Source organism: Psammomys obesus, unplaced genomic scaffold (assembly GCF_907164565.1).
Source record: "Psammomys obesus unplaced genomic scaffold, mPsaObe1.curated_primary_1811, whole genome shotgun sequence".
NCBI classification, from domain to species: Eukaryota; Metazoa; Chordata; class Mammalia; order Rodentia; family Muridae; genus Psammomys; species Psammomys obesus.
In genome coordinates, this window is record NW_026592776.1 from 795,074 (window position 1) to 819,624 (window position 24,551).

Genomic DNA, 24,551 nt, shown 5'->3' on the forward strand with positions numbered 1-24,551 from the left:
CAGAAAATTGGGAATAGTGCTACCTCAAGATCCAGCTATACTCCTCCTAGACATATACCTGAAAGATGCTCCACCAATCAACAAGGACATTTGCTCAGTTATGTTCATAGCCACTTTATTCATAATAGCCACAATCTGGAAACAGCTTAGATGTCCCCCAACAAAAGAATGGATACAGAAATTGTGGTACATTTGCACATGGAATACTTCTCAACTATTAAAAACAAGGAAATCATGAAATTTGCAGGCAAATGGATGGAAAAGATCAACCTGAGTGAGGTATCCCAGAACCAGAAAGACAAACACGGTATATACACACTTATAAGCAGATATTAGCCATATAATATAGGATAAACATACTAAAATCTACAGACCTAAGAAGCTAAACAACAAGGAGGATCCTAGGGAGGATGCTTAATTCTCATTCAGAATGGCAAGCAGGATAGACACCAGAAGTGGTGGGAGAGAGGGAATAGGATGGTGCTCTTAATAATAACTCAATTATTAAAGTCTCTGTCTGTCAGCATCTTGCAGCTTAAAAAGAGCAGCCTTACCAGGCCACAGTAGAGGACAATGCAGCCACTTTTGATGAGAACTGATAGACTAAGACCAAAAAGGAGAGGAGAACCTCCCCTATCAGTGGACTTGGGGAGTGGCATGCATGCAGAAAGGGGAGCGAGGGTGGGATTGGGAGGGGAGGAGGGAGGGGCTTATGGGGGGATACAAAATGAATAAAGTGTAATTAATAAAAAATTTAAAAAAAAATCATGTCTTTGAACCAGGACTGCTGGTATATGCCTATAATCTTGGTACTCAGGAAACTGAGCTGGGATGATACAGAATTTGAGACCAATTTGAGGCCAAGCTGGGATACACAATGAGACCTGAAACAAACACCATACCAACCAAAATGGTGCCCCTAATACCACCAGCTACTCAAATACCAATGAACCAGCCAAAATCCCGAACTTCACAAAAGCACCCTTCTTTTTAGGTGTGTTGCCATGCACAGCACGCCTGTCTGAGTTGTTTGTGAAATGGCAATCATACCAGCTGGAGCACTAAGGTTTTTCTCTTCTCTGTCACATTCAGTGGAGAACACAACCTTCTATTTGCTTGGTTAAGCCACATCGACAATCCAGAAATCCTTTACCATGTATTTTATAAAAATGAAGACTTTTCAAAACCATCATCATCATAGTATTTTATCCCCACAACAGCTAACAACATTTACATCTCACTGTCAGGCGCCCTATAGTTAAACTACTTAAGCTGTTTGTTTGAAACTGCATTGGAAGGGCTGTGCCGTGCAGTTGCTTGATATTGAGTCTAGTTCCCCCTCTCATTTCATATTTGTGATTTTTTTTGGGGGGGGTGGTGGTGTTAAAGGAGCCGAGTTCTTTGCCTGTCATGCTTACTTCAGCATGATTTTTTTTTTTTTGCCTGCATTCTTAGGGTGGTATTTAGTGTATGTGTGGGAAGCCCTCCCCCCATAGCCCTTTTGAGCTGTTGGTCATTCTGCGGGCTTGATCCAGTTCATGGTCAGTTAACAGGTAAGCATATTTCACACTTGGTGACATAAGCTTCTGCCACAAGACTGGTGATGCTTGGTGATCCCTCTTTTGTTAGTGACCGTTTGTCCAAGCTTTTGGTTACATTTAAGGTTGTATAATTCTCTCAGCCTTTACCCCTTTATTACCTGGGATACTGCTGTAGCAAGAAATCACTCCTTGTTCGCCATTATTTTGAATCTATATTAGAAAACCAGGATAGGTATTTTTGTTCTTGCCTTATTTACAACTTTTCCAAGCAATGGATTGGTTCACCAGCATCTTGCAAAGGTGACACAATTCTTAATAGTCTTTGTGTGTGTGTGTAATTGTGTACATGTTTATATGTATGTGTGTATGCATGTCTGCATGTGTGAGGGGACAGAGATTGACATCAGGTGCCTCTGTTCTCCACTTTACTTTTTTGTTGTTTTGTCTTTTAAGACATTTCTCTCTTATGTGTCTTTGTCTGTCCTGAAATTCACTGTGTAGAATAGGCTAGCCTCAGACTCATAGAGATCCACCTGCTTCTTCCTCTCAAGTGCTGGGATTAAAGGTATATACATAGCCAGCGACTTTACTTTTTTATTTAATTATTACTTGTCTTTTTTTTTTCTTAAATTTTTGAGATTATAATAATATAATTGTGTCACTCTACCCTTCTCTTCTCTCCCTTCAAACCATCTCATCTTCTCCTCCTTGCTTTCTTTAAAACTTATGGCCTCGTTTTTTATTATTTGTTGCTACATGCATCTATAGTCTTGCTGGCCAGTGAGCTCTAGTATGTGCCTCCCTAGTGTTGGCATTACATATGTGCCACTGCATCTGGCTTTTACATGGGCACTGGGGATCGGAATGCCAGTCCTCATGCTTCATAGCAAGTGCTTTACCCCCGGAGCCATCTCCTCAGCACCTCTTCGATAGCTTCCTTGTTTTCATGGTATGATGACATGGTCAGGGTTTGATGTCTGTATTGCTGACTTGAAATCAATCAGTCCCCCTGCCTGGCTTCCTTTTACTGAGAAATTTAAATATAAAGTGTCTCGGAAAGAAAAACGTACACATTGTTCTTAGGGCATCCTACTAGAAATCTCTGGTGTAGTACTGCTGTCCTTTGGCCTATTTTAAAATTAATGTGTTTTTCAATTTTGGAAATTTTTTTTTATGTTTCTTTAGCTGTTACTCTATTTGTCTGACTTTACTTTTGAAATATTTCTTTATCTAATGTTCATAGATATTTTCCCAGCATGTACATGTATATATGTACATGTGTATGTGTGATCCTGCAGAGTTCTGTGAGTTTGATCCCTTGGAACTGGAATTAGGGATGGCCATGAGTCACCATCTGGGTGCTCACAACTGAACTCCGGTCCTTTGCATAATATGCAAATGCTCTTAACGCCAAGGCATCTTCAGTTTGCCGATCTAACTTGAATTGCAACCTTTACTGCAAAGTGAAGTGCTGGGGTTCGACTTACTTCTGTTTTCATAATAAGTGTAGCTGTCCACTTACTAAGTGATTTTCTCACACATCAAACGGAGCATTTACAAAGAAATTACGAAGACATGCATGAAGTAGATCTTGACTATCAGCTCTTTAGTTCCGATTATTCAAAAAGTAAAAACATTTACCAAAATGACTCTCAAAGGAAGGGGCCTGGGATCAGGCTATAAAGTGATTAAACAAACAAACAAACAAACAAACCAACAAACCAATACATAAATGCCTTTAAAAAATGACTCTCAAACTGGGAGAAGTCACTTGGATAAACTCACAGTCATTATGCGGCCTCGTTAGTGAAACTGGTTATGAACTAGTGTGTCCTCCCTAATAACCTTTTCCCAGTATAGAGTTGCAAGTATACTAGATGTTCTCTCTTGATTAGATGTTAGTGAACTCGAAGCGGTTATGCTTATGACAGCTTGCATTTTTTCCAGGCTGCTTTGAAGAGCCACTATTTTGCTGTTATAATCTGCTTTTAACTTTGGCTCACATTTCATTTTCTTGGATTCTCAACTTTTCATCAAATTTATCCTTGTGTTTCTCTCAGCTCAGCAGCATTTCTTGAGTGCCTGTGTATGTGCCTGTGTAGGCAACCGGAGTACATCTTTGGGTGTCATTCCTCAGGCACTGCCATTTTTTTTTTTTTTTTTTGAGACAACATTCTCACGGGCCTGAAGTTTGTCAAGTAGGCTTGCTGGGCTGGCCAATAAGTCCCAGGGGTCCACCTCTCCAGCGGTTAGATGACAAGTGCGTAGCACCATGTTGGCTTTTTAATGTGGGTCTGGGGAATCTAACTATGCTTGCAAGACAAGTCCTGTTCTTATTGCCACAAGCTTCAGTTTTACATATCTTCTGCCTTCTGTGGACTTCTTGTACCCAAATCCACAACTGAGGTAGAAATCCTACAGTGTGTGTGTGTGTGTGTGTGTGTGTGTGTGTGTGTGTGTGTGTGTCTGTGTTGGGAGGGTAGAAATGAAACTTCCTTTGAAAGAGGGCTTTAAATATGTTTGAGGAAGGCAAGGAAAAGGCCAGTGTGGTTTCCTCTCCTCTTATTCTCTCTACTGACCAGACAGTGCATCTTTTGTTAACACAGGCTATATTCAATGACTTGGCCCTTGCTCTAGCTCTGATTGCTCCTGTTCAAATGCTCTTAACTTCTCTCCTTTTGACCTAGACGTGGCTTCTTGCAGCTGATTCAGCTTAGCTACCCTGAAGTATACTGCCCATGTGTAAACCTTTTTTCCATCCTCTTTACACTCTTCTCCAGAAAAGCTAGAGTCACAGTGTTACACAGTCTCTTCCACTACCAGGCTCTATGAATGTATTTTGAATAAAATAGTTTAAACAAGCCTTTTAGATGTAGTAACCACAAGCAAATACATTTCAACCATCCCTACATTGTCGAATAAAATTAATTCATGAAATGAGATACTGTTGCGGAAGAGGAAGCAATGTTTTCTCAGTTTATTTCACATAACCTGTAATTAAATTGATATAACCAAACATTTGTCTCTTCTTCTAATTTAAAGTTTACATATTCTACTTGGTCCCAAACCTTTGGGCATTTCTCACTCTGAAAGATAGGAGATTGTCTTCTTATCAGGCAACTGTCTGGCTTTTTGGAAACTTGGGAATCAGGGTGTCATAATAAAACTATGAAAACCTGTATGTCTTAAAGCTATTTTATTACTTAAAACAATAAATACTCGGATAAAGCAATGTTCGTGAGCACTCTTTCTTATACTTGAATAAAAAAAAGATAATATCATTTTTAAATGTCGAAACTGTTTTTGACTAAACTGACTTTGTTACTAAATTACTTTGCTAAGAGGCTATTTACTTTTTCCGGCACAGCTTCTGCAGAGAGCCACCCTCTGTACTTATTATAACAAATGGTCTTGACTTTACGCTATCCTTTTATTCTTCAAATTCATCAGCACCCACTTTCTGTGCTTTTTTTTTCCCCTTAAAAAATTCCCCCCACCCCCAAGTTGCCCTTATCTGGTTTATCTAATGCATCTTTGAAAAGAGCAGCATGCTCACTTTACAAGAGTTAGTTTCAGCTCTGAAGTGATCAATAATGCATCGTTCCTATGCCCCTGAGTATGTGTTCTAGGGTAGGCCTTGGGGACCCTGTGGCTTCAGAGTACGGGTGTGAGCTACCAGAGAACTCAAGACTTCATAAACTCTTTCCTGTCTATACCCTGCCTTGTATCCTCTGATCTGTTGATTGCATACTCCTCTGTTGGGAGCAATAGTCAAGGCAGAGGAGGGAAGAGAATTGAAGCTGGGCACAGTAGCACTCCTAAGCCACTCCTTCATATATTTTGTTTGTGGTTATCTATCTGGTCATGTTAATCTTGGCCTTTTTAAGCCATCAAGTCAAATAAAAGCTCATATTTGTAACTGTGTCTCTTTATGCTGAATGAGAAGGTATAGTTTGAAATAAATGTTCTTTGGGTCGTTCCTAGAGTTGAGCAGATACATTTGATCACCAATGTTGATGGAGTACCTACTGTGGGCTAGATATCAGGCAAGGAAGAGATTATATTAGGATCTATTCTCTAAGGTTTTCCAGTCAGTAGGCAGTGAGGGAAGGGCATGTCCGGAGAAAGCCTCACAGCAAAGAATGATAATAGCCTGTGAGACTAGTGGATGTCAATTGATGGAGAAGCTTTTGTATATAGGAGTTTTTTTTGTGCTCATCATCATTATCCTTGGACCAGACCCTCTCCCAATATTAATGTGAACTCAGGCAAAGTGTTTTGCCTCATGTCATACAAGTAGTTAATATGTACGTTGGAATTCACTTTTAGGTCCATCAGGCTTTTTCTTATATCTCATATTATCTATAAAAGATGCTGGCTTAGGAGGCCAGGGTTCCTTGGGCTATCCTTCAAAACAGTGACAGGAATTTTTTAATAAAGATTATTTATTTATTATGTATACAATGTTCTGTCTGCATGTACACCTGCATGCCAGAAGAGGGCACCAGATCTCTTTATAGATGGTTGTGAGCCACTCTGTGGTTGATGGGAATGGAACTCAGGACCTCTGGAAGAGCAGCTCTTAAACTCTGAGACATCTCTCCAGCTCAGTGACAGGAATATTTTAAGTCAGCCAACGGTGGACCTTTTCTCCTGTTCTGTATTGATTTATTTGCTACCTCTATCCCCATTGCTGATGCCCAGTTAGTCCTTTGAGCTGTTCTTGGGTTCAGGACTTTCTGCATCCTGCACGGAGCTGCCTTGGCCTATGCTCTGCTCCCTTTTACTCAGAGAGAGCCCATACCCAATGGCTCTGTCATTGGGGTCTGAGTTCTGAGCCTGTTTTACTCAGAAGCTACTGTTAGTTTTCTACCCAAGTCAGGTCTTGGGAATCATGCCTTTATTGGTTTTGTGCTCCTTACTAGTATATCCATAAAGATGCTGAAAGCAAATGGAGATCAACTGGTTGTATGTGCAGAGCCCCATAGTCCCTGTGCTCTTGAGCTGGGAAATCTAGGTCCCCAAGCCCCTAGGCCAGACACTGATGAGAAAGCATTAAATAAATAGTGGGAACTTGGCCTTCTGTAGGGAAGAGTATCATTCTTTAAAAGTTGATACATGAGTCCATTAGTTACAAGGAACTACAACCAACTGTGTCTTAACTAAAGAGGGCACATGATTCCTGGAAAGGCTTTGGGGTGCTTTATGTGGTGGAAGAAGAAGCTGGAGAGTCATGTGTGGGAAAAGTGGAAAGCGGGCTGCTTCTGAGAGCTCTGACGGAGTGTGTGCTCCAGCCGTCCCCAGCTGCTGTCACATTACTGGCAGTCAGTTAGCTTCTGGGCCCATGAATGAGCTGGCAGAATATTGGACATGTCAGCTGCATTCTCATCAGATTCTATCTCATGGGGGAGGAGAAGCTTCTCCAAATGGCTTTCTTCCCTGGATGGGGAGAGTGGTGGCTCCCTGGGGTACCAACGTAGTCAACAATTTGAGCAAGTACCTACAGTTATAAGTTCCTAAATGTGGGTCATATAGGGTTTCCACTTTTATCTTTAAAAGATAAATTTAGCGCTAACATTTCACAGATCTAAGTATTATATACTGTGAGTTTTTGATACATTTATTGCATTGTGGAATTCTTAACAAAATTTGAGATTAATATGTTTTTATCACCCCAAAAGACCCCTTCTGCCCACTGGTAATCAGTCCACATCCCTGGCCCCAGGCAACCACTCATCTATTTTCTGTCTCTTTAGATGGGTTTTAGATGTTCCTGATTGCTCTAGCTCCTGGGTATTGTAGAAACTCTGCTACATGTGGGTGCACAAGGAAGAAGCCCTTCTAGTGGTACCCAAGTCTTTATCCTGCAGGCCTAAATTACTAATTACTACTGATGTTTACTTTAGATTTACCCTTCTCTCCTGTCATTTGGGAGAGGGTAGATGCCAAATCTCAGTCACATTCTAAACCTCAGTTCTTCACTTGTAAAAGTAGGAAATTTATTTGACAAGGTGATATCTGATGTTATTTCTCTCATCAATAATCAGCAATTATGCTATCGTTTCATGAAATCCTTTCTGGTGAAAATTACTTCCTGATTTTTGATACTGTCATCAAACAGGATGACAGTATAGAAACAAAACAAAATTAAAACAAAATTAAAAATGTATTCATCAGAATGAGCACAATGAGAAAATGTAAACCCACAAGTATGTAACATTTCTGCTTCTGAAATTATTAAAGCTTAAAGCTACACCTACTGAGACCTTTGTGACAACGTACTTATGTGTATGGAATGAAGGAAGTTAACTGTAAACTTCCATCCTCCTCCATGCTTTCTGGTTCATTCACATATTGATTGAGTCACAGGGATGCTAAGTGGAGGAGCCAGAATCCTGAGACATATAAGGGCTTTTCCCAGATGAGGCTTGAAGGCTGCTTGGGGTAAGCCAAGATGAAATGCAGTTCTAAGTGGGGCAAAGATAGAGGAAGTACAGGGGCAAGGCAGGAGAGGTTGAGTCCCACGTGGGGTATGGGGAGGGCTCTATCATTGCCACTGTGTCAAATTCACCACGAAGCTGCTTGACAGCTGGCTTAACCAACCTAACAGTTAAAAAAACCACCCATTTTGTTTTTTCGGGGGAAGGCATTCGGCGTGTTTGAAGGCCTGAGATAGGAAAGGTTGAAGTGTTAGCATTTCTAAGCAGATCTCTTATCTCCGGGAGCTCTATCTGATCTTGTTAACTGTAGCTTTTTTTTTTTTCCCAGACAGTAGTTAGAGAAAACTTGTGGAGGCTGGCTTTTTGGCACAGCAGGCCAACTGGAGGATGGTGGTTTTGTTTTTGAAGGGGAGATATTCTTAAGTTTTGTAATTTATGGTGTCTTTAAGTATTGGATTTTGTTTACTTTTTGTCCTAATTACACCTCTGAGATACTTTTACGTCTAGTGCTTTCATTTTGTGCTCATGCAGAGTTAGTTTCCCAAAGGGTACCATTTAAAAAAAAAGTGTAAGTAATGTTTTACCTTCGTTTGCTAAAGTTACCTGTAGCTTCCTGTAGGCTAATAAGCATTTGGAAGCGCAGACTTGGGGTCTGGTGAAGATTTTGGCTGTGTTTGTGTAGTTGGAGGTCTCTATTGCTTTTTTGCTAAGCATTGTTCTAGACCATTGCTACTCAATAGAAATATAATACAAGGCACACATATAATTTAAAATGTTCTGGCAGCCACATCAATAAAGCTAAAATAGCTCAAATGAATTTCAATATTTATTTACTCCAGTAAGTCCAGAGTATCATGTCACCATGCGGTCAATGTAAAAAAAAAAAAAAAAAAAAAAAGAGGTTGATCCCTTTGTGTTCTAGCCTTCCCTGTCAAGCAGTGTGAGCCTCTTTGGGTCACCCCTGGAACAAGTACTGAGCTTTAGAGCATGAACCTCCGCTCCAGCAGCCCCCACAGTCTAGACTCAGCCACTTGTTCCAGTACCCCTACTCAAGAGATGAGCAATGACACTGAGCAGAGAAAGATTAAATCAAGGTGGCATGTTGAGAAGAAACATCAAATAAAGGGACCCAGTGGTCCCTAGTTTATCTTCCAGGTGCTGACATGAATTTTAGGTTTAATTAGAAGAAAAATTGTGTCAGGGGCAAAGGGGCTACATAATTAAGCAGTCCTGGTCACATGCTCTGAGTGATCAGAGTCTCAGTTCTAGTTCCAGGGGTGACCCAAAGAAGTCCATACTGCTTGACAGGGAAGGCAGGTTTTCATCAGGTGGTAACTCCTGTTCCATGGTACAGCCTTGCCTCCACACACAATAGTCCTCATTTGGGGCAGAGGTGTGGCCTGCCCAGGGTGGTTTTGCTATTGCTGCAATCCAAGGTGACAACAAATTAGCAACAATGACTCAAGACCTTGAGATGCTTTTTTTGGTATGGGAACAGGACATTGTAAAAGGTGGCTAGGCAGGGATCTCAGCTACTCTTATCCTCATGCCTTCACTCTTGAGCCTTGAAGGGAAGTGAGATAGGTTAGGGGTTGTGGATTTGTAGATGACACTCCTGAGTGATTAGCAAGCCTGCATGCAGAAGTAAGCCAGCAGAGTCAAGGAGAAAAAAAAAATAAAGGCAGATGCCAGACTTTCATTCTGCTTTTAGCTTACCATTGTGGGCCTAAGGGAGGAGTCATTACATTTCAAGAGAATCAGTTTCTAAGTGTCTGTTGTGGGGTCAGTGAGATGGCTCAGTGGGTGAAGGTGCTTGCTGTCAACCTTGACCATCTCCAATCCCTGGAATCCACATGGTGGAAGGAGAGAACCAATTCTGGCGAGTTATCCTCTGACTGGCACATAGGCGTTGTGGCATGTGCTGCCACAAACAAACAAGCAAGCAAATAGTGCTTGTTAGACCTCTGAAAAAGTATTTATTGGTTTTTCAGATGTACAGGTGTTTTGCCTACAAGTATGTATGTGTACCACATGCCTGAAGTGCCTATGGAGGCCAGAAGAGGGCCTAGGTTCTCGATGGGACTGGAGTTATAGACCATTGTGAGCCAACATGTGGATGCTAGGAGTCAGACGCGGCTTCTCTAAAGGAGCAGCCAGTGCTCCTAACTGCTGAACCATCTCTCCAAGCCCCTTGTTATAGTTTTATGGCACATGTTGATTCACACAAAGCCACATTTTTATGTACTCAGTAGCCACTGTTAAGTGATGCTGTTTGTTACATTGGAAAGAAAAGTCTTAAGCCTTTGAATGGGAAGAAGAGAGGCGTAGCTCATGATAGGAGCTCTTAAAAAAAGTCATGCACAGCTTTCTTACCTTAAGAGAAACCTGATATGTTAAAAAAAAATAATCTCAACAGGAAAGGTAAAGCAGGAAGTGATTATTCATATCACAAAAGGATTAACCACAGATTCTTTTAAATAGCAAAACTCCCTTAGTGCACTGAACAATATGACTCAATTTGCAGAAATGAGATTGGCACTTGACATTTTAGAGGTACCTTTGTTGGGTAGAAACTATCAATATAAAATGTAAGCTGCTGAGCGGTTGGATTATCAGATCTGCATTGAGCAGCTGTTGTATGCCCTAGGTGCTCACAAGGGCCACAGTAAAACAAACTAAGTGTGACACCCCCCCCCCTTCACAGAAAGGATTTAGGAGCTCACCAGGGAAACTCACAAGCCATCACCACAGCATAGGATGAAATTGGAGGGAGAGCCACGGAAAAGCTAGGAGCTAGAGAAGCCAGGGAGGTGATTTGGAGGTGGTCAGGGACCATCTGAGGCTAGAAAGCAGGGAGAGTACATATAATATCCTACGGTTAAAGAGAAGGTTAACTCCTGTTTGATCTGAATAATTTTCTCTCGACTGGGAACTCTTTAGCAAAAGAGTAAATTAAGAAGTAAGCAGTTCAGTAGTCTGTTGTGAAGACTTGAATGTTGTGCACTAATACTTTCCAAGTCCCCAGACCTGAATGGCCAGCCTCACCATACATAGTGGAAATCCCCTAAGGGAGCCCCTTAAGCACATGCAGAGAGAGAGAGTGAAGGAAAACCAGCATTCTTTCTCTCTGACATGGCAGCAGTGGTTCGTGTCTTGGTGGCCCTCTACTTGAGACGAACTCTACCTGTTCTCTTCCAGCTTTGCCTCGCTAAAGTTCAGCTAGAGACCTGGAGAGTGTGGCCTGCTGTTCAGGAAGGAAGAAGCGGGGCTGTGATCCTCGTTTTGGTTAGGTCTGGAGTTCTGAAAGTTTACAGTATCTACGTTAGCCAGGAGGCAGCTCACTGTCTCTTTAGAACATCTCCTGTTCTCCTTTCCTCTCCGAAAGGCACACCTGTATTTGGGTCTCTCAGCTTGCCCTCCCCTAACATTTTCATGTCTCCCATCAGAAAAACTGAGACTTGTCCTTTACTCGTCTAATGTGATCGGTTTGGGGGATGCTGAGTTTATGGTGCATGGTTTGGTATATTTGTTTTTCATGGTGCTAAAGAAGTGTTCACTTACATTAGGCAAGAGTTCTACCATTGAGCTGTATTCCCAGACCTTGATCGTTTTTCCTTTCCTTCACGTAAACTTTTTTTTCTTAAGTGTATGTGTGTTTGCATATATATGTAGGTATGTGCACCACATGTGTGCCTAGTGCCAGAAGAATGTGTTGGATCCCCTAAAACTAGAGTTAACAGATGATTGCGAGCCATCACGTGGGTGCAAGAAATGGAATCTGGTTCCTCTGGAAAGCAGTGAGTACTCTTAACCACTGAGCCATCTTTACAGCTCCCTGGTTTACAGGAATAGTGTTTGGATATCTAAAAATTTTGTCGGGGATACATTTTTACATGACATCTCCATTGTGATAACATTAGAGTATATGAACACAGAGATGGCTGTGAGGTCATGGATGATACAATCTTTTCATGGTTCCATCATCATAGATGTGCTTCATTGACTGAACTTACATGACAGATGACTGTATATTACTGTCTGAGGAGTTCTAATCTTTTATTAGGACAGTGAGCTTTTTTGGGGGGAGAAAAAAAAAAACATAACGAATGAGTTTTGTATGGCCATAGACAATTGGGAGAAAAACAAAGCTATTTTCTTCAAGGGTACTTAGTATTGAAATGTTGTTAAGCCCTGTTAGATAGCCCAAGCTCTATCATCGAGGGTGGATGTAAGCTCCATATTAAAATCTCCTTGATATTCATGGAGAGTTGTTTGGTCATTTTCCTGTAAGAGGTGATTGGCTTAAGCTTCTGTTTGTCTCTAAGAATGGTTGCTTAAAGAGCTCTCGCCAAGAGCAGCAGCACATTTTCTTGTTTACATGGCCTTGAGTTCTTGAGTCTACAGCTTCTCCACCCTGCAGACCAGACTGCTTATCCAGCTAGTGAGGACAATTTCAGTTAAAAGGGGTAAGAATCATAAAGAGGCAGAAGCACCACAGAGCTGTGTGGGTGCACACCCTCCCTCCAGCTACTGGAGCTGGTGCTTGCTCTAGTAGAGCTTGGCTTGCTGGCTTGTGTTCCTCGCCCAGCACTCCTCGCTTCTATTGTCTCACAGGTTACCTTCTGCCCCTTGGGCTCCTCTGACTCTCTGACAGAGGGCAGATCATTCTGGAATTGGAATGGTAGGGAAGTTGGCATCTTCTCTTTTTAAAACAAATATGAGCAGGCATTTTAAGTCTTTCCTCTGAGCACCATCTCAGCGGATCTCTGAGATAGGTGTGTCTCACATTGGAAAACATTGTCTCAGAAAATGAGCTTCGTTTTCTTGCAGAGCTTTAGGTTCCCTGGGAAGATGGGCATCAGACTATTTAATTGGGAAATGGGATAATTTCAGGTCTGGCACACGAACAAAGGTTATTATAATCTCAGTTTCAATATCTCAATATCTACTTAGAATAAACTTTTAAAAAATAAATTATTATGAGGGTCTACAAATGTTACCCAGGCTGGATGAACTGATGGGTCTCTTGCCTCAGCTCCCTGAGTATCTGGTACTATAGGAATGTGTGGGTACACCTAGCTGAAATCTACTTTTCATTTTTCACTTGAAATACAAGATCTCACTAAGTGGAGCAGATAGGCCTTGAATTTGCTTTGTAGCCCAAGCAGGCACTGGATTGTATAATCCTCCTGTCTCACCCTCCTGAGTACCTGGTGTGGTAGACTTGTATCACAAGAACTAGTTGTTTTTAAACTGTAATGGTGGCTCATTTAAAACATCTCCTCCCAACCGTGTGTGTGTATGTGTATATAATGTGTGTGCATGTGTGTGTAATGTTAATGTGTGTGTATATTTGTGTTTGTGACTTCAGATGTGTAAGTGTCATAGTGCATGTGTTAGAGGTCATTGCACACCCTCGGGTGTCTATCTTCAGTTTCTACTTTGTTTTGAGACAGTGCCACTTTTTTGATGTTTGCTACTGTGTATGTCAGGCTAGGTGGCCCATGAGCTTTTAGGGGAGTCTCCTGTTTCTTCTTCCTGCCTACAACCTTGCTTGGCCTTACATGGGTTCTGGGATCTTTGCGCTTACACTGGAAGTACTTTGTCCTCTGAGTAATGGCTTATTTGAGCTATTGGTGACCAGCATGGTACAAAGAAATTGGAGTGTTCCTGCATGCATACAGGAACACATGAGAAATCAGGAAGGGCTTTCTTGCATATATTTTTATAATCCTCTTTTCCATGGATAAGTGATGACAATAGGTTGCAACTCCATCATGAACAGATACATGACAGGAGAATGCACTAACCCATTATGTAATAAAGCAACAGTCTAGGAAAAGGCAGTTCTATTCTGAGACACTGGGTTAGCTTACTGGCTGGTTTAGCTGCCCCTCATCAGTAGTTAGTCTGGAGGACAGGCTATTCTGAACCAGTGTGGTGGGAACTTAACCTCTGATAGAAATGCAAAGTGTGTGTGATGGAGAACTACTCACCTACGGACCTTTCCCCCCAGAAAAATAACCTCGGTGTATCGAATTGAACCATTTGTGCTTTTTAGTTTTTTCTTTAAGAAACCTTTTCCAAGACCAAAGTCATTAACATTGTCTCTCATGCTTTCTTAAATCCCCAAAATAGAAACTCAAAGTCTCCAAAGAGAAGTGACAAGGGAAAGGAAATGCTAATTATCTCGATTTAAAGTGCAGGAACTGAGCATGAGTTGTAAATCACACTGTACCCCATTAATGTGTATGACTATTCCATGTAAATAAAATGTTACAAACAAGCTTACCCCCCAAGAAAAGGTACAGTTTGGGCATTCACATTTATGCTTGTAATGTATATTTAACTCATTTAACTTTTCCTTCATCTTATCATGACTCTTAAGTTGCTTAAGAGAAACTTGGTGTCTCACCTAATTTGCACTATATTTTTACTCATACATTTCTATGAAGTTGCAAATACAAAAGGGATAGATTTTGGTGGGTTATATTGAGGTGCACAAAGAAGACTTAAGAGTCTAAAGGAATCTTTTTTTTTTTTAAAGAAATATTTATTTGTTTTGTTTATTTATTTATATGAGTGCTCTATTTGCATGTATGCCTGCATGGCAAAAGGCATCAGATCCCATTATAGATGGTTGTGAGCCACCATGTGAGTGCTGGGAATTGAACTCAGGACCTCTGGAAGAGCAGTTAGAAGAAGCACTCTTAGCCCCTGAGCCATCTCTCCAGCCTTTAAAAGAATCTTGTAACTGCTGTATAGATAAATCTCTGGTTAGCTTGTGCCAAATTACATTGGTACTTTGTCAACAAAAGTTTTCTCATCTGTTGCCTCTGCCTATACAAAGTTGACAGATAGTTTCCTTGTCATTGCAAAGATAGTGTAATATGGTACAATCTCTGTTGAGGTAGCAGTGCTTCTGATGTGGGCGATCTCAGACACCGGTTCAACCCATGGAGCCCTCTGTTCCATGAGTCTTTACTTATATATGTAGTCCTGAGAGACAGCTGCCATCTGTGTAGCACGGGAATTACAGTCCATATTTTGCGCAGCTAAGGTCCAAGAAAGTTCAGACGACTGGCTGGGTGAAAGAGGGACCCAAAGTCTCAATGTCTCTTATTTGTGGTCTCTGGTGTCGGTGTGCTGGGTAAGTATTGTAAGGCCACTGTCACTGTGTGGTTTCCCTTCTGAAGTCCCTGCTGGCCCTGACACAGAATTGTAGGCTACCTTGCCCATGCCTGACCACGACCAGCATTTCGTGGTTTCTGTGCTATACAGGCTTCAGGTTAACCAAAATCAGGTTGTCTGTGGTCTTACAGGGATACTGGAGCTCAGACTTCTACAACAGCTGACCCTAAGTTGCTCTTTTGTTTTCTGTTCCTTCCAGTGGAGGCCATAGTGGAGTTTGATTACCAGGCCCAGCATGACGATGAGCTGACGATCAGCGTGGGTGAGGTCATCACCAACATCAGGAAGGAGGATGGAGGCTGGTGGGAGGGACAGATCAACGGCAGGAGAGGTTTGTTCCCTGACAACTTTGTAAGAGTGAGTACAAAGCCAAACCCTTTTTCCTGTTTCCTGTGTGGGCTTCGCTTACCAAAAGGCTGTGGGGGCATGAAGATAAGGCTGTGGGGGCTCTTAGGGGCTTTGCTGACAGGTTGATCTCTTGGGTGATGTCAAGGAGAGCATATATAATTGTGCTCCATGTATGTGGGATATTTGTTTTTAAATGACTTTTTACCACCCAAAATGCTCTTTCCCTCAGTGGTTTAACACCTTGTAGAAAACGCTGAGAAAATATAAAGTTTGTGAAATTGTATGTATTTGTTTATGTGCTGTGAGAGTTTGAGAGGATTTTTCCCTTTTTACGTTCCATACAAGCTGGAATTTGAAACTCAGTTTTTTCTATGTTCATCAGTAGCCTTCAAATCAAATACTGAATCTAAATGATGCTTTTCTCTACTTTCTCCTCATAGATTTGCCTTTGTCATAGCAGCAGTATTGTTTTCCTTTTCTCCTTTATGTCTGTGAAGCATTGAATAAAATCTGTTTTATCAGGAAGATTTTGAAGCTTGTGCTTTTTGTCAAACTCATTTAGGGCTAAATTACAAAATGTTTCTCATTCCTGTTAATAAATAGTGCATCTCAACTGTTATAAACAAGAGTGTGAATTTGGGGGTTAAGAAGAAGCTGCTTGGAGACCATTCCTCATGGAGAATAGTAACCAGGTCTGAAACACCCAGTACCATAAGCTTCTGGTCCCATGCTGGAGAACTGATGATTTCTCTCCATTCATGGAGAATCCCCAGGCCTGTAGCTGAGTTCTCTGTGGTACCAGACCGTATTCAGGAACGTGTCTTGGCTGTGTAGAGCAGGGTTTTTTTTTTGGGAAATCTTGGATTTCCCTGCATGGGAAGGCATTAGCACTGGGTGGGGGATGTTAGTGAAACCATCTGAAGAGCTACACGTTTCCCCTTGTTGGGTCTCCTACCTCTCTCCTGTGGCAATCTAGACTGAATGAAAATTGAATTCAGTTTTTCTTTGGGATCTTGCCAACCCCCCCTTTTTCTTTCTTTCTTTCTTTCTTTCTTTCTTTCTTTCTTTCTTTCTTTCTTTCTTTCTTTCTTTCTTTCTTTCTTTCTTTTTTGTATACAGACAGCTTGGGAATGGGGGCAGAGTTCAGCTGGAATATGCTGATAAACCTTACTTTGCTTTCTGTGGTAGGAATGTTGAAACCATGCTGGAATCAAGAGGCTTCCTCCTATTCTTAGAGTAGGGAAGCACAACTTTAGAACTACCACTGGTTGACTCCATTGATGTCTAAATGAGAGGTAATTCTTGTGCCTTTCCAAACAAAACTGCCCACTTTGGAAAAAGACTGTTCTTGAAGTTAGGCCAAACTTGAATGTGAAGAGGGGTTTCTCAAAGGAGAGGACAATTGTTTGGGTGAAGGTGAAGGAGGAAGGAGCAAAAGAAGAGAATGTGGACCCCGAGAGAGGAGATAACCCCAGGAAAGCCTTGGAAAGGTTGGAGGAGTGTGAGAAAGACATGGGGCATGAGAAGAGAGGAGTAACGTGGGAAGAAGACTGTACTATGAGCTTCAGTTTAGAGGGCAAGTTCTGTTCTGAAAGTCTTTAGTGTGTCTTGTTGGCCTAGTACTCTCTCACATCAAACCACAGACTCACAACTGAATTGGATGACACTGAGGAAGCCTATAGAATTGGTTTTGGGCTCATTCTTCATGTGCTACAAGAGGTTGTGGAAGGCAGATAAGAACCAGGTCAGAAATTGTCCGGGGTCTAGTCAGTGACCATCCTCTTTTTGGCTTGTAGAACAGAAGGTGCTTTCCCTGCGAGGTAGGGGTGATTTGGGCCTTTTTGTCAGGAGGCCCTTCAATGCCTTGCCAGTACTGCTGTGGAGTAGACTTGGGAACCCTCAGCAGATCCCTGCATGTGATGGGCTTTGGTTCCAGGAGTGCTCTAAGGTGAGACAGAAGGGAGGTAGGGCACAGAGATCTCGGGCCACTCCTTAGGTTCCTAACTGTGGTGTGGCCCTGGGCTATTTGTATTCCTTACCGAGAAGTGGCTGATTCCAGTCATCCCTCTTTCCTCCATGCTTTCTGGGGCTTTATCATTAGTCCTTTGCTACTATCGTAGAGTTGCTATTTATCTGATTGAAAAATCTCTTTATTGATCTGGTCCCACGTTGATCTGAGCAGGCTATTCTCTCTTGCTACCTCATTGGCTGCTCTGGGGATTAAATGGCACAGGATTGGCAATCATTGAGCACAGCGGCAGCCATCTAGTGCCTTTGGTCCTGTTACCCCATAAAGGGATGACTCCCTTTCTTTCTTAATGAGTTGTCCCCTAACCTAGGCTTGAACCCTTGTTCAGTGAGAGGTCATCACATTCTTGGGAGGTACTTGGTCCACCTGTGGTGGATGAAGTAGAAATGTCTAGGGGTTGCACTGCTTGTGGCTGTCACAATCTAGAGAAACTTTGATTCTTTCAGATGGTGAGTCTATTTTCAAGCCTTCACCCTTAGGCTTATTATTGAAAACTCAGTAGGTGGATGCAAGGGAGTTTAACAACAATTAAAACTCCTGCAGTGAATTTTAAAAAGAAAATATGTTTTTAAGCAATAACAATCATATTGGCATACATCTGCCAGTTTTGGCTATTTCATTTAGCTTGAGAATTAATTTGTCTTGGATTAAATTAAGCAATCTTGTGGAGTCTCATCATTTATTTGTGTGTCTTTATTGATGTTATCGCTGTCAGAGAGTTTTCTTACGTATTTTCTTAGTTCATTTATCAAGTCCCTAGTGCCGCATTTGAGCACCCTTTCCTGAAGTGATGGCATTCAGTGACTACCTTCAACTCTTTCTTGTCTCAGTCTCTCAAACAAGAATATCCACCATAGTCTTGGTATGGTCTATACTTACCAATACCATTATTAGAACAGGACTGTTCTTTGCTAGCTCTCAGTGGTCTATTTGTTTTTCACACTTGTATTTCCTTGGTTTTATTCACTTACGTTAAATATATCAGAAGAATACTTTCAAATTCTTTTCCCACATTCCCCTGTCCCCACTTTTTTCTTATAATCTCTTTCTCTCTTTTTTTTATTGTTTGAGAGGTTCATACGGGACATGATTTTTGGATCAAATACACCTTCCTATTCCCTCCTTGCCAATTCCTCCATTATCTCCCATACTACTTTTCCCTCTCTCTTTTTTAAAATCATGGAATCCATTTACTACTGCCAACATGGATCTCAGGGGTAGAATCCTGAAGAAGACCTACTCTCCCTCCCTCGGAAGCCATCACTTGCTAATAGCTGCTTAGATAGAGGTGGGACTTCCCAAACCTTCCCCCATCCATGTTAGTATTCAGACTCCATTCATCTTATACATCCAGCCATGGCTGCTGTGAGCTCATGTGTACACTGGTGTCATGTCTGGCAAATACTGTTTTGCTGTAGGTATCTATTACCTTTGGCTCTTAGAGTTTTTCTGCCCTTTCTTCCGTGATGATCCCTATGCTGCCGGTGAGGGAATTCATCTTAATCAGGGTTTCCATTGCTATGAAGAGACACCATGATCATGGCAATTTTTATAAAGGAAAACATTTAATTGGGTGTGGCTTACAATTAGTCCATTATCATCATGGTGGGAAGCATGTTGGCATGGAGGCTGACATGGTGCTGGAGAGCTGGTTGAGAGTTCCACAGTGACACACTGGCCAGCCTTGAGCTTTTGAGATCTCAAAGCCTGTTGTCTAGTGAACACTTCCTCCAACAAAGACACACCTACTCCAACAAGGCCACACCTCCTAATAGTGCCACTCCTTATGGGCCTATGGGGCCCATTTTTATTCAAACCACCAGAGAATGTGATAATAAATGTCCCCTTCAGTGCTGAGCACTCTTGTCTCTTATCCTCTTCATTTTGATTATTTATGGGTCTCTATCAATCACCATATACTGTTATGTTTAGAATGTTTTTTTTTATCTTATCTCTCTTCAAAAAAATTAATTCATTTTAAAGATAAAATTTACACACACTAAAATTCAGGTCACCAGCATGCATTATGGTTTTTATTTTTACATAAGAATGTGCTTCTGCAACCACTATTTAGATCAATACTATTTCAGCCAATTCCTACCCCACAAAGTAATCTTGCTTTTTCCTAGATATTCCCCTTTCTTCCCAGGTAGTTAGTCTATTGTGTTACATTAGTGTTCCCATACTTGAATTGTCATGTAAGGAGGGCTGTAAGAACACGTGCTAGTTTGCATGACTTCTTTCGTGTTACAAAATTGTTGCCTATATCAGTACTTAATTCTTGCCATATAGTATTGCCTCATAATTGATATAGCATAACTTATCAATCCATTTTTTTGTTGGTGGCTATTTAGGGTGTTTCATTTGGGGGGTCTTTGTGACATTGTTGATCTTTTATAAACTTCTATGAGCACAAGTACTCATTTTTTAGGTATATAATGTACTTGCAGGAGTGGAAACGCCACCCTTGATTTCAACCAGTAGTTTTTTGTTTGTTTGTTTGTTTTGTTTTGTTTTTCTGTATGAAGAAAGCTGAGGCATCTGTAAGGGATGGTGGTGGGTGACTCCCACCAGGTCATGTATGGCAGAACGAAGCAGGCCTGAGACATTTTGTAATACACATGCAGAAAGCAGGAAGCTGCGGTGGGGGGTGAAAGAATATGGGTTTTGATCTTGAAATGCATGTACTTTGAGCCTCTTGCCTGCTACTTAAGCCCAGTGAATGAATCACCCTGAATCCTGGTGAGTCTTAATAGTAAGGAGACCTGAAGCACAGAGCTCAGTCTCTTGGAGCTGATTTGATTGGGGGCCAGGAACTCTCGAAGATTAATCCTTATATTATTAAAAACATGCACAGAGAGAGCATGTATCTAAGCTTTGTTGGAGTCATTTAATGAGGAAACCAGTGGAATAACAAGACTTGATTTACTGAGGCTATGAGGAACTGATTAAAAAGTCAGTGGAATATTCAAATAAGATTGTAAAGTAAGATTCAAAACTGGCTCATGTCTTAGAGGACAATAAAATCCTAACCTTTTCAGCTATCTTCTCTACCAGAAGAGAGGAAAAAAAAAGAAAACTATGCCATACTATGTTTTCTATGAGTTATTTTCTGACTTTTGTAGGGTCGTAAAATGTCTTATAAAGTATTAGTCCAATTTATATTTGCAGAGAGACAGAGGGCCCTCCTGGGAATCTCCCTTAAGAAAATGCATAACGTAACAATAAAAGGTCCAATGATCATGACCATGGGCTTTTCTTGTTTGCTTGTTTCTTTTATTTTGTTTTGGCCTAATTTCCAGGTTACGGAATTGTATTCATAAATTGACCATGAAAGATCATAACATGGTATACAAAATTATGAAAAATAGTCAATCGTTATAGTCATTTAATAAGAAATCTATGTCCTTTCTAAGACTTCAAACTGCCCCATGAAATGGGGCAGCTGCTATTTCAGACAGATGTGAGCCTTTTCTTTGGATTTAATTACCATATAATTCTTTCAAAACCTTACTCTGAAATCCAAACAACATTATGCTTTTTTTTTCTAGCAGCTCTTGACATGGGCTCCCACCAGATAAAGTATGGCAAAATGAAGCAGGCCTGAGGCCTGAGACATTTTGTAATTTGCAAGCAGAAAGCAGGAAGCTGCGGTAGGGGTTAAAAGAATATGGCTGTTGATCTTGAAATGCATCTGATAGAGTCTGTGAAGAAGTAAGCTGTATCCTTGGGTTGCCTCTGCCTGTAGAAGTAGCATTGTCTGCCACTGTTGAGAGCTGAAGTGTGTTTACTTACAGTTTGCCTTCTATGACTGCTATGTCTAAGAGTTCTCTGCTCAGTTTCCCATCACCTTAGTTCTCCCTCACTGGGTGTTTGAGGTCATTGGCATATTCAGAGCCTTCTTGTTTGTATTTGTGTAAAGACTGGCCAATACAGTTCCTAAATGAGGCAAAAAAAGCCTCATTGTCTCACTTTGAGACAGAGCTCAGAGTTTTGCTTCTGTTCTTAGGAAAGGAGCAAGAATATACTTCAACAAGTGGCATGAAGTAGACATTTCCACATTGCACTTTTATGCTCAGCACCTTTCTTGGATTTCCTTTCACAAGATTTTGCTTTTACACTTCTCACCTGAAGGCTATTATTTTGTGGTTTATGGCAATTATTATTTTCAAAATCCCTGTCAAAAGTTACGGGTGATTTTGCAGGTGTGTTTCATTTTAGTTACAGACTCCTCTTTCTTTTTTTTTATTTTCAGTACTGAGGATGGAATCCAGTCTCACACATGCCAGGCAAACATTCTACCGTTGGGCTTAGTCACCTGCCCTGCAACTGTCTCTTTTTTTGCTCACATTTCATGGGGAAGTGTTTGGGGACAGGAGGGTCTGCTGTACTCACAGATTAAACATTTGTTAGGTGTCATCTAGAGAGGGCTCTAGCCAGTGGGTAAACACCAAAGGATATGAGCATAATGAAGACACATTAAACAGAGTGCCATATTGTCACAAATATAATGCCTCTAACAGAAAAAAAAAATGTATAGTGCCTGTGCTGCAGCTTTGGAGAGCATGTGTTAGACATTGTTCTGCAAAGATGATTGACAAAGGTGTTTCTGATTAAAATGTCACTTGAGAAGTTTCTGAGTTGATTCATCAGTTAACTGTTTGAACATGGTAGATGAACGTTTTAAGGCCCTGATTGCTGGGTTACTTTTTTTTTCTTTTTTTAATTTATTTTTTTATTTATTACAATTTATTGACTTTGTATCCCAGCTGTAGCCCTCACCCTCGTCCCCTCCCAATCCCACTCACCCTCACTCTTCTCCCCCCTCATGCCCCTCCCCTAACCCATGATAAGGGAGGTCCTCCTCCCCTTCCCTCTGACCCTAGCCTATCAGGTCTCATCAGGAATGCCTGCATTGTCTTCCTCTGTGGCCTGGTAAGGCTGTACCCCCCTACCTCAGGGGGAGGTGATCAAAGAGCCAGCCCCTGAGTTCATGTCAGAGATAGCCCCCATTCCCCTTACTAGGGAACCCACTTGGACACTGAGATACCATGGGCTACATCTGTGCAAAGGTTCTAGGTTTTCTCCATGAATGTTCTTTGGTTGGAGTATCAGTCTCAGGAAAGACCCCTGGGGATTGCTGGGTTACTTTATGGAATTCTAATGGCTTCATTCTACTCCAGGCTTACTGGCTGCCTAGCATTGCAGTAGTTAGAATGTGTTGAACACTTACTGTTTGGCAGGCAGGAAAGAGGCTAAGCCCTTCATGTTCATTCCTCTATGATTTCATGAGATTGTACCATCCTGTGGCATAGGCACTGTTTTGATTCAGAAAAAAAAAAAAGTTCTCAGAAAAGGCAACAAGTTTCATCAGCATCAGGGGACTTATCCATAGCTGCAGGAGCTAGCAGGGAGCCGAGAGAACTCTGAAATCCGGAAAGCAGTCTCTCAAAACTGAGCCTCCAATCTGCTAATATTATCTGGATGTCTGATGGCATTCCACTCTATGCCATTACCACCTGCTGCATTATGCTTCCTCCAGATGTCTTACCAAAAGTAATCAAATCAGATATTAAACCTTTAAAAAAGGAGCCTTGTCTGGACATAGAGGTACACACCTTTAGTCCCAGCACACAAGAAGCAGAAGCTGGGAAGTCTCTTTAAGTTTGAGGCCAGCCTGGTCTACACAGTGAGTTCCAGGCCAGCCCGAGCTACTTAGTAACACCCTGACTCAAAACAAACAAGCAACAATAGTAACAAGGCAGCTTTTATTTACTCATAGGCTTGTACTATTTTTCCTACAAATTCCAAAGTCAGGCAATTAGGGAAAAGATTTCATTTTTATTATGCAAACTTGTCATTTTTCAGTGCTTAGGATATGCCCTTCAGTAGGAGTATGATTGCTGTTTTCCATCCTTGGGGCCCTTCAGAACAAGCAATTCCAGCTCAAATTATGTTTTCACTATTAAATACATAGTTCATTTTCAGAAAAACTAGTAAGCCTAACAACTGGAATTGTCGGAGTAACATTTCCCACAATGGCATCTAAGTAGGGTCTGCAGTAATTAAGGACACATGTGTGATGTGGAAGGACCATGTCACTTGAAAGCTTGGGCTTTCTGTTACCGTGCAGGAAAGAGGTGACACATCTTGTGACCAGGGAAAGCTGTGACCTTTTTTAACTGTAGTACTTTGACTGAGCTGATTGTGTATAATAGAATCTTCCTTCTGTAATGACAAGATTATCAAATCCTAGCTCAGAAAGGGACCTTTAGACCATGTGTTCTGAACGCTGCCTCTCTCAGAGATCACAATCTAAACTGTCTTGGATGTTGCTTTGATCATTACTGGATCTTAAACTTGGGAATGTGGGGCTCCAGCTGAGGACTCTTAACTAGTGCTCTCTTACTTGGCTGTGCTCCAGGTGTGTTGCCTTTTCAGAAGTTTGGGGTAGAGGGAGGAGCTGGGATAAACAAGAGAATTAGGATATTTTTTTTTCAAGTTTTGTTTTGACAGCCAGGCATAGTGGTTCACATTTGTAATCCCAACACTTGGGAGGTGGAGGTAAAAGGCTCAGGAATTCAAGATCATCCTCCACTACATAGCGAGCTGAAGGTCAAGACCAGCTTGGGCTACATGAGGTCCTGTGTCAAAACAAAACAGCTCAGATCATTCTGCTACTTCGTAAAGCTTGGCCATTCATTTATTCTGTAGCACATATCATTTATATGTATAGCTTTTCCCAAGAATATGACTTGGTAGTTGGTGACTTAGATTTGAAAATATTATAATGCTTCTAAAGTATCCCCTCTTTATCTATATCTATATTATATATACATATATATAATATTTAAGTAGCTTTATGAGTGGATGGTGTAAGTCTACACTATAGAAAGAACATAGCAATATGCAAAAAAAAATACTCCTTTCAAGTTCGCTAGAATGAATACAATCAAATAGCAGAATCTCTGGATCAAATTCTTAATTTTCTTCTATTCCTTA

At 41.2% G+C, this 24,551-nt stretch overlaps 1 protein-coding gene across 7 annotated transcripts in view; it reads left to right on the forward strand.

The window, feature by feature from the left end:
- Nucleotides 1-24,551, forward strand: part of Sh3kbp1 (SH3 domain containing kinase binding protein 1) — a 361,003-nt gene that overhangs the window by 44,745 nt on the left and 291,707 nt on the right. For all 7 annotated transcript variants that reach the window (XM_055615757.1, XM_055615760.1, XM_055615759.1 and 4 more), the window contains exon 2: nt 15,372-15,529. In XM_055615757.1, coding sequence (XP_055471732.1) covers nt 15,372-15,529 — 158 coding nt within the window. The remainder of the gene's footprint in view (nt 1-15,371; nt 15,530-24,551) is intronic.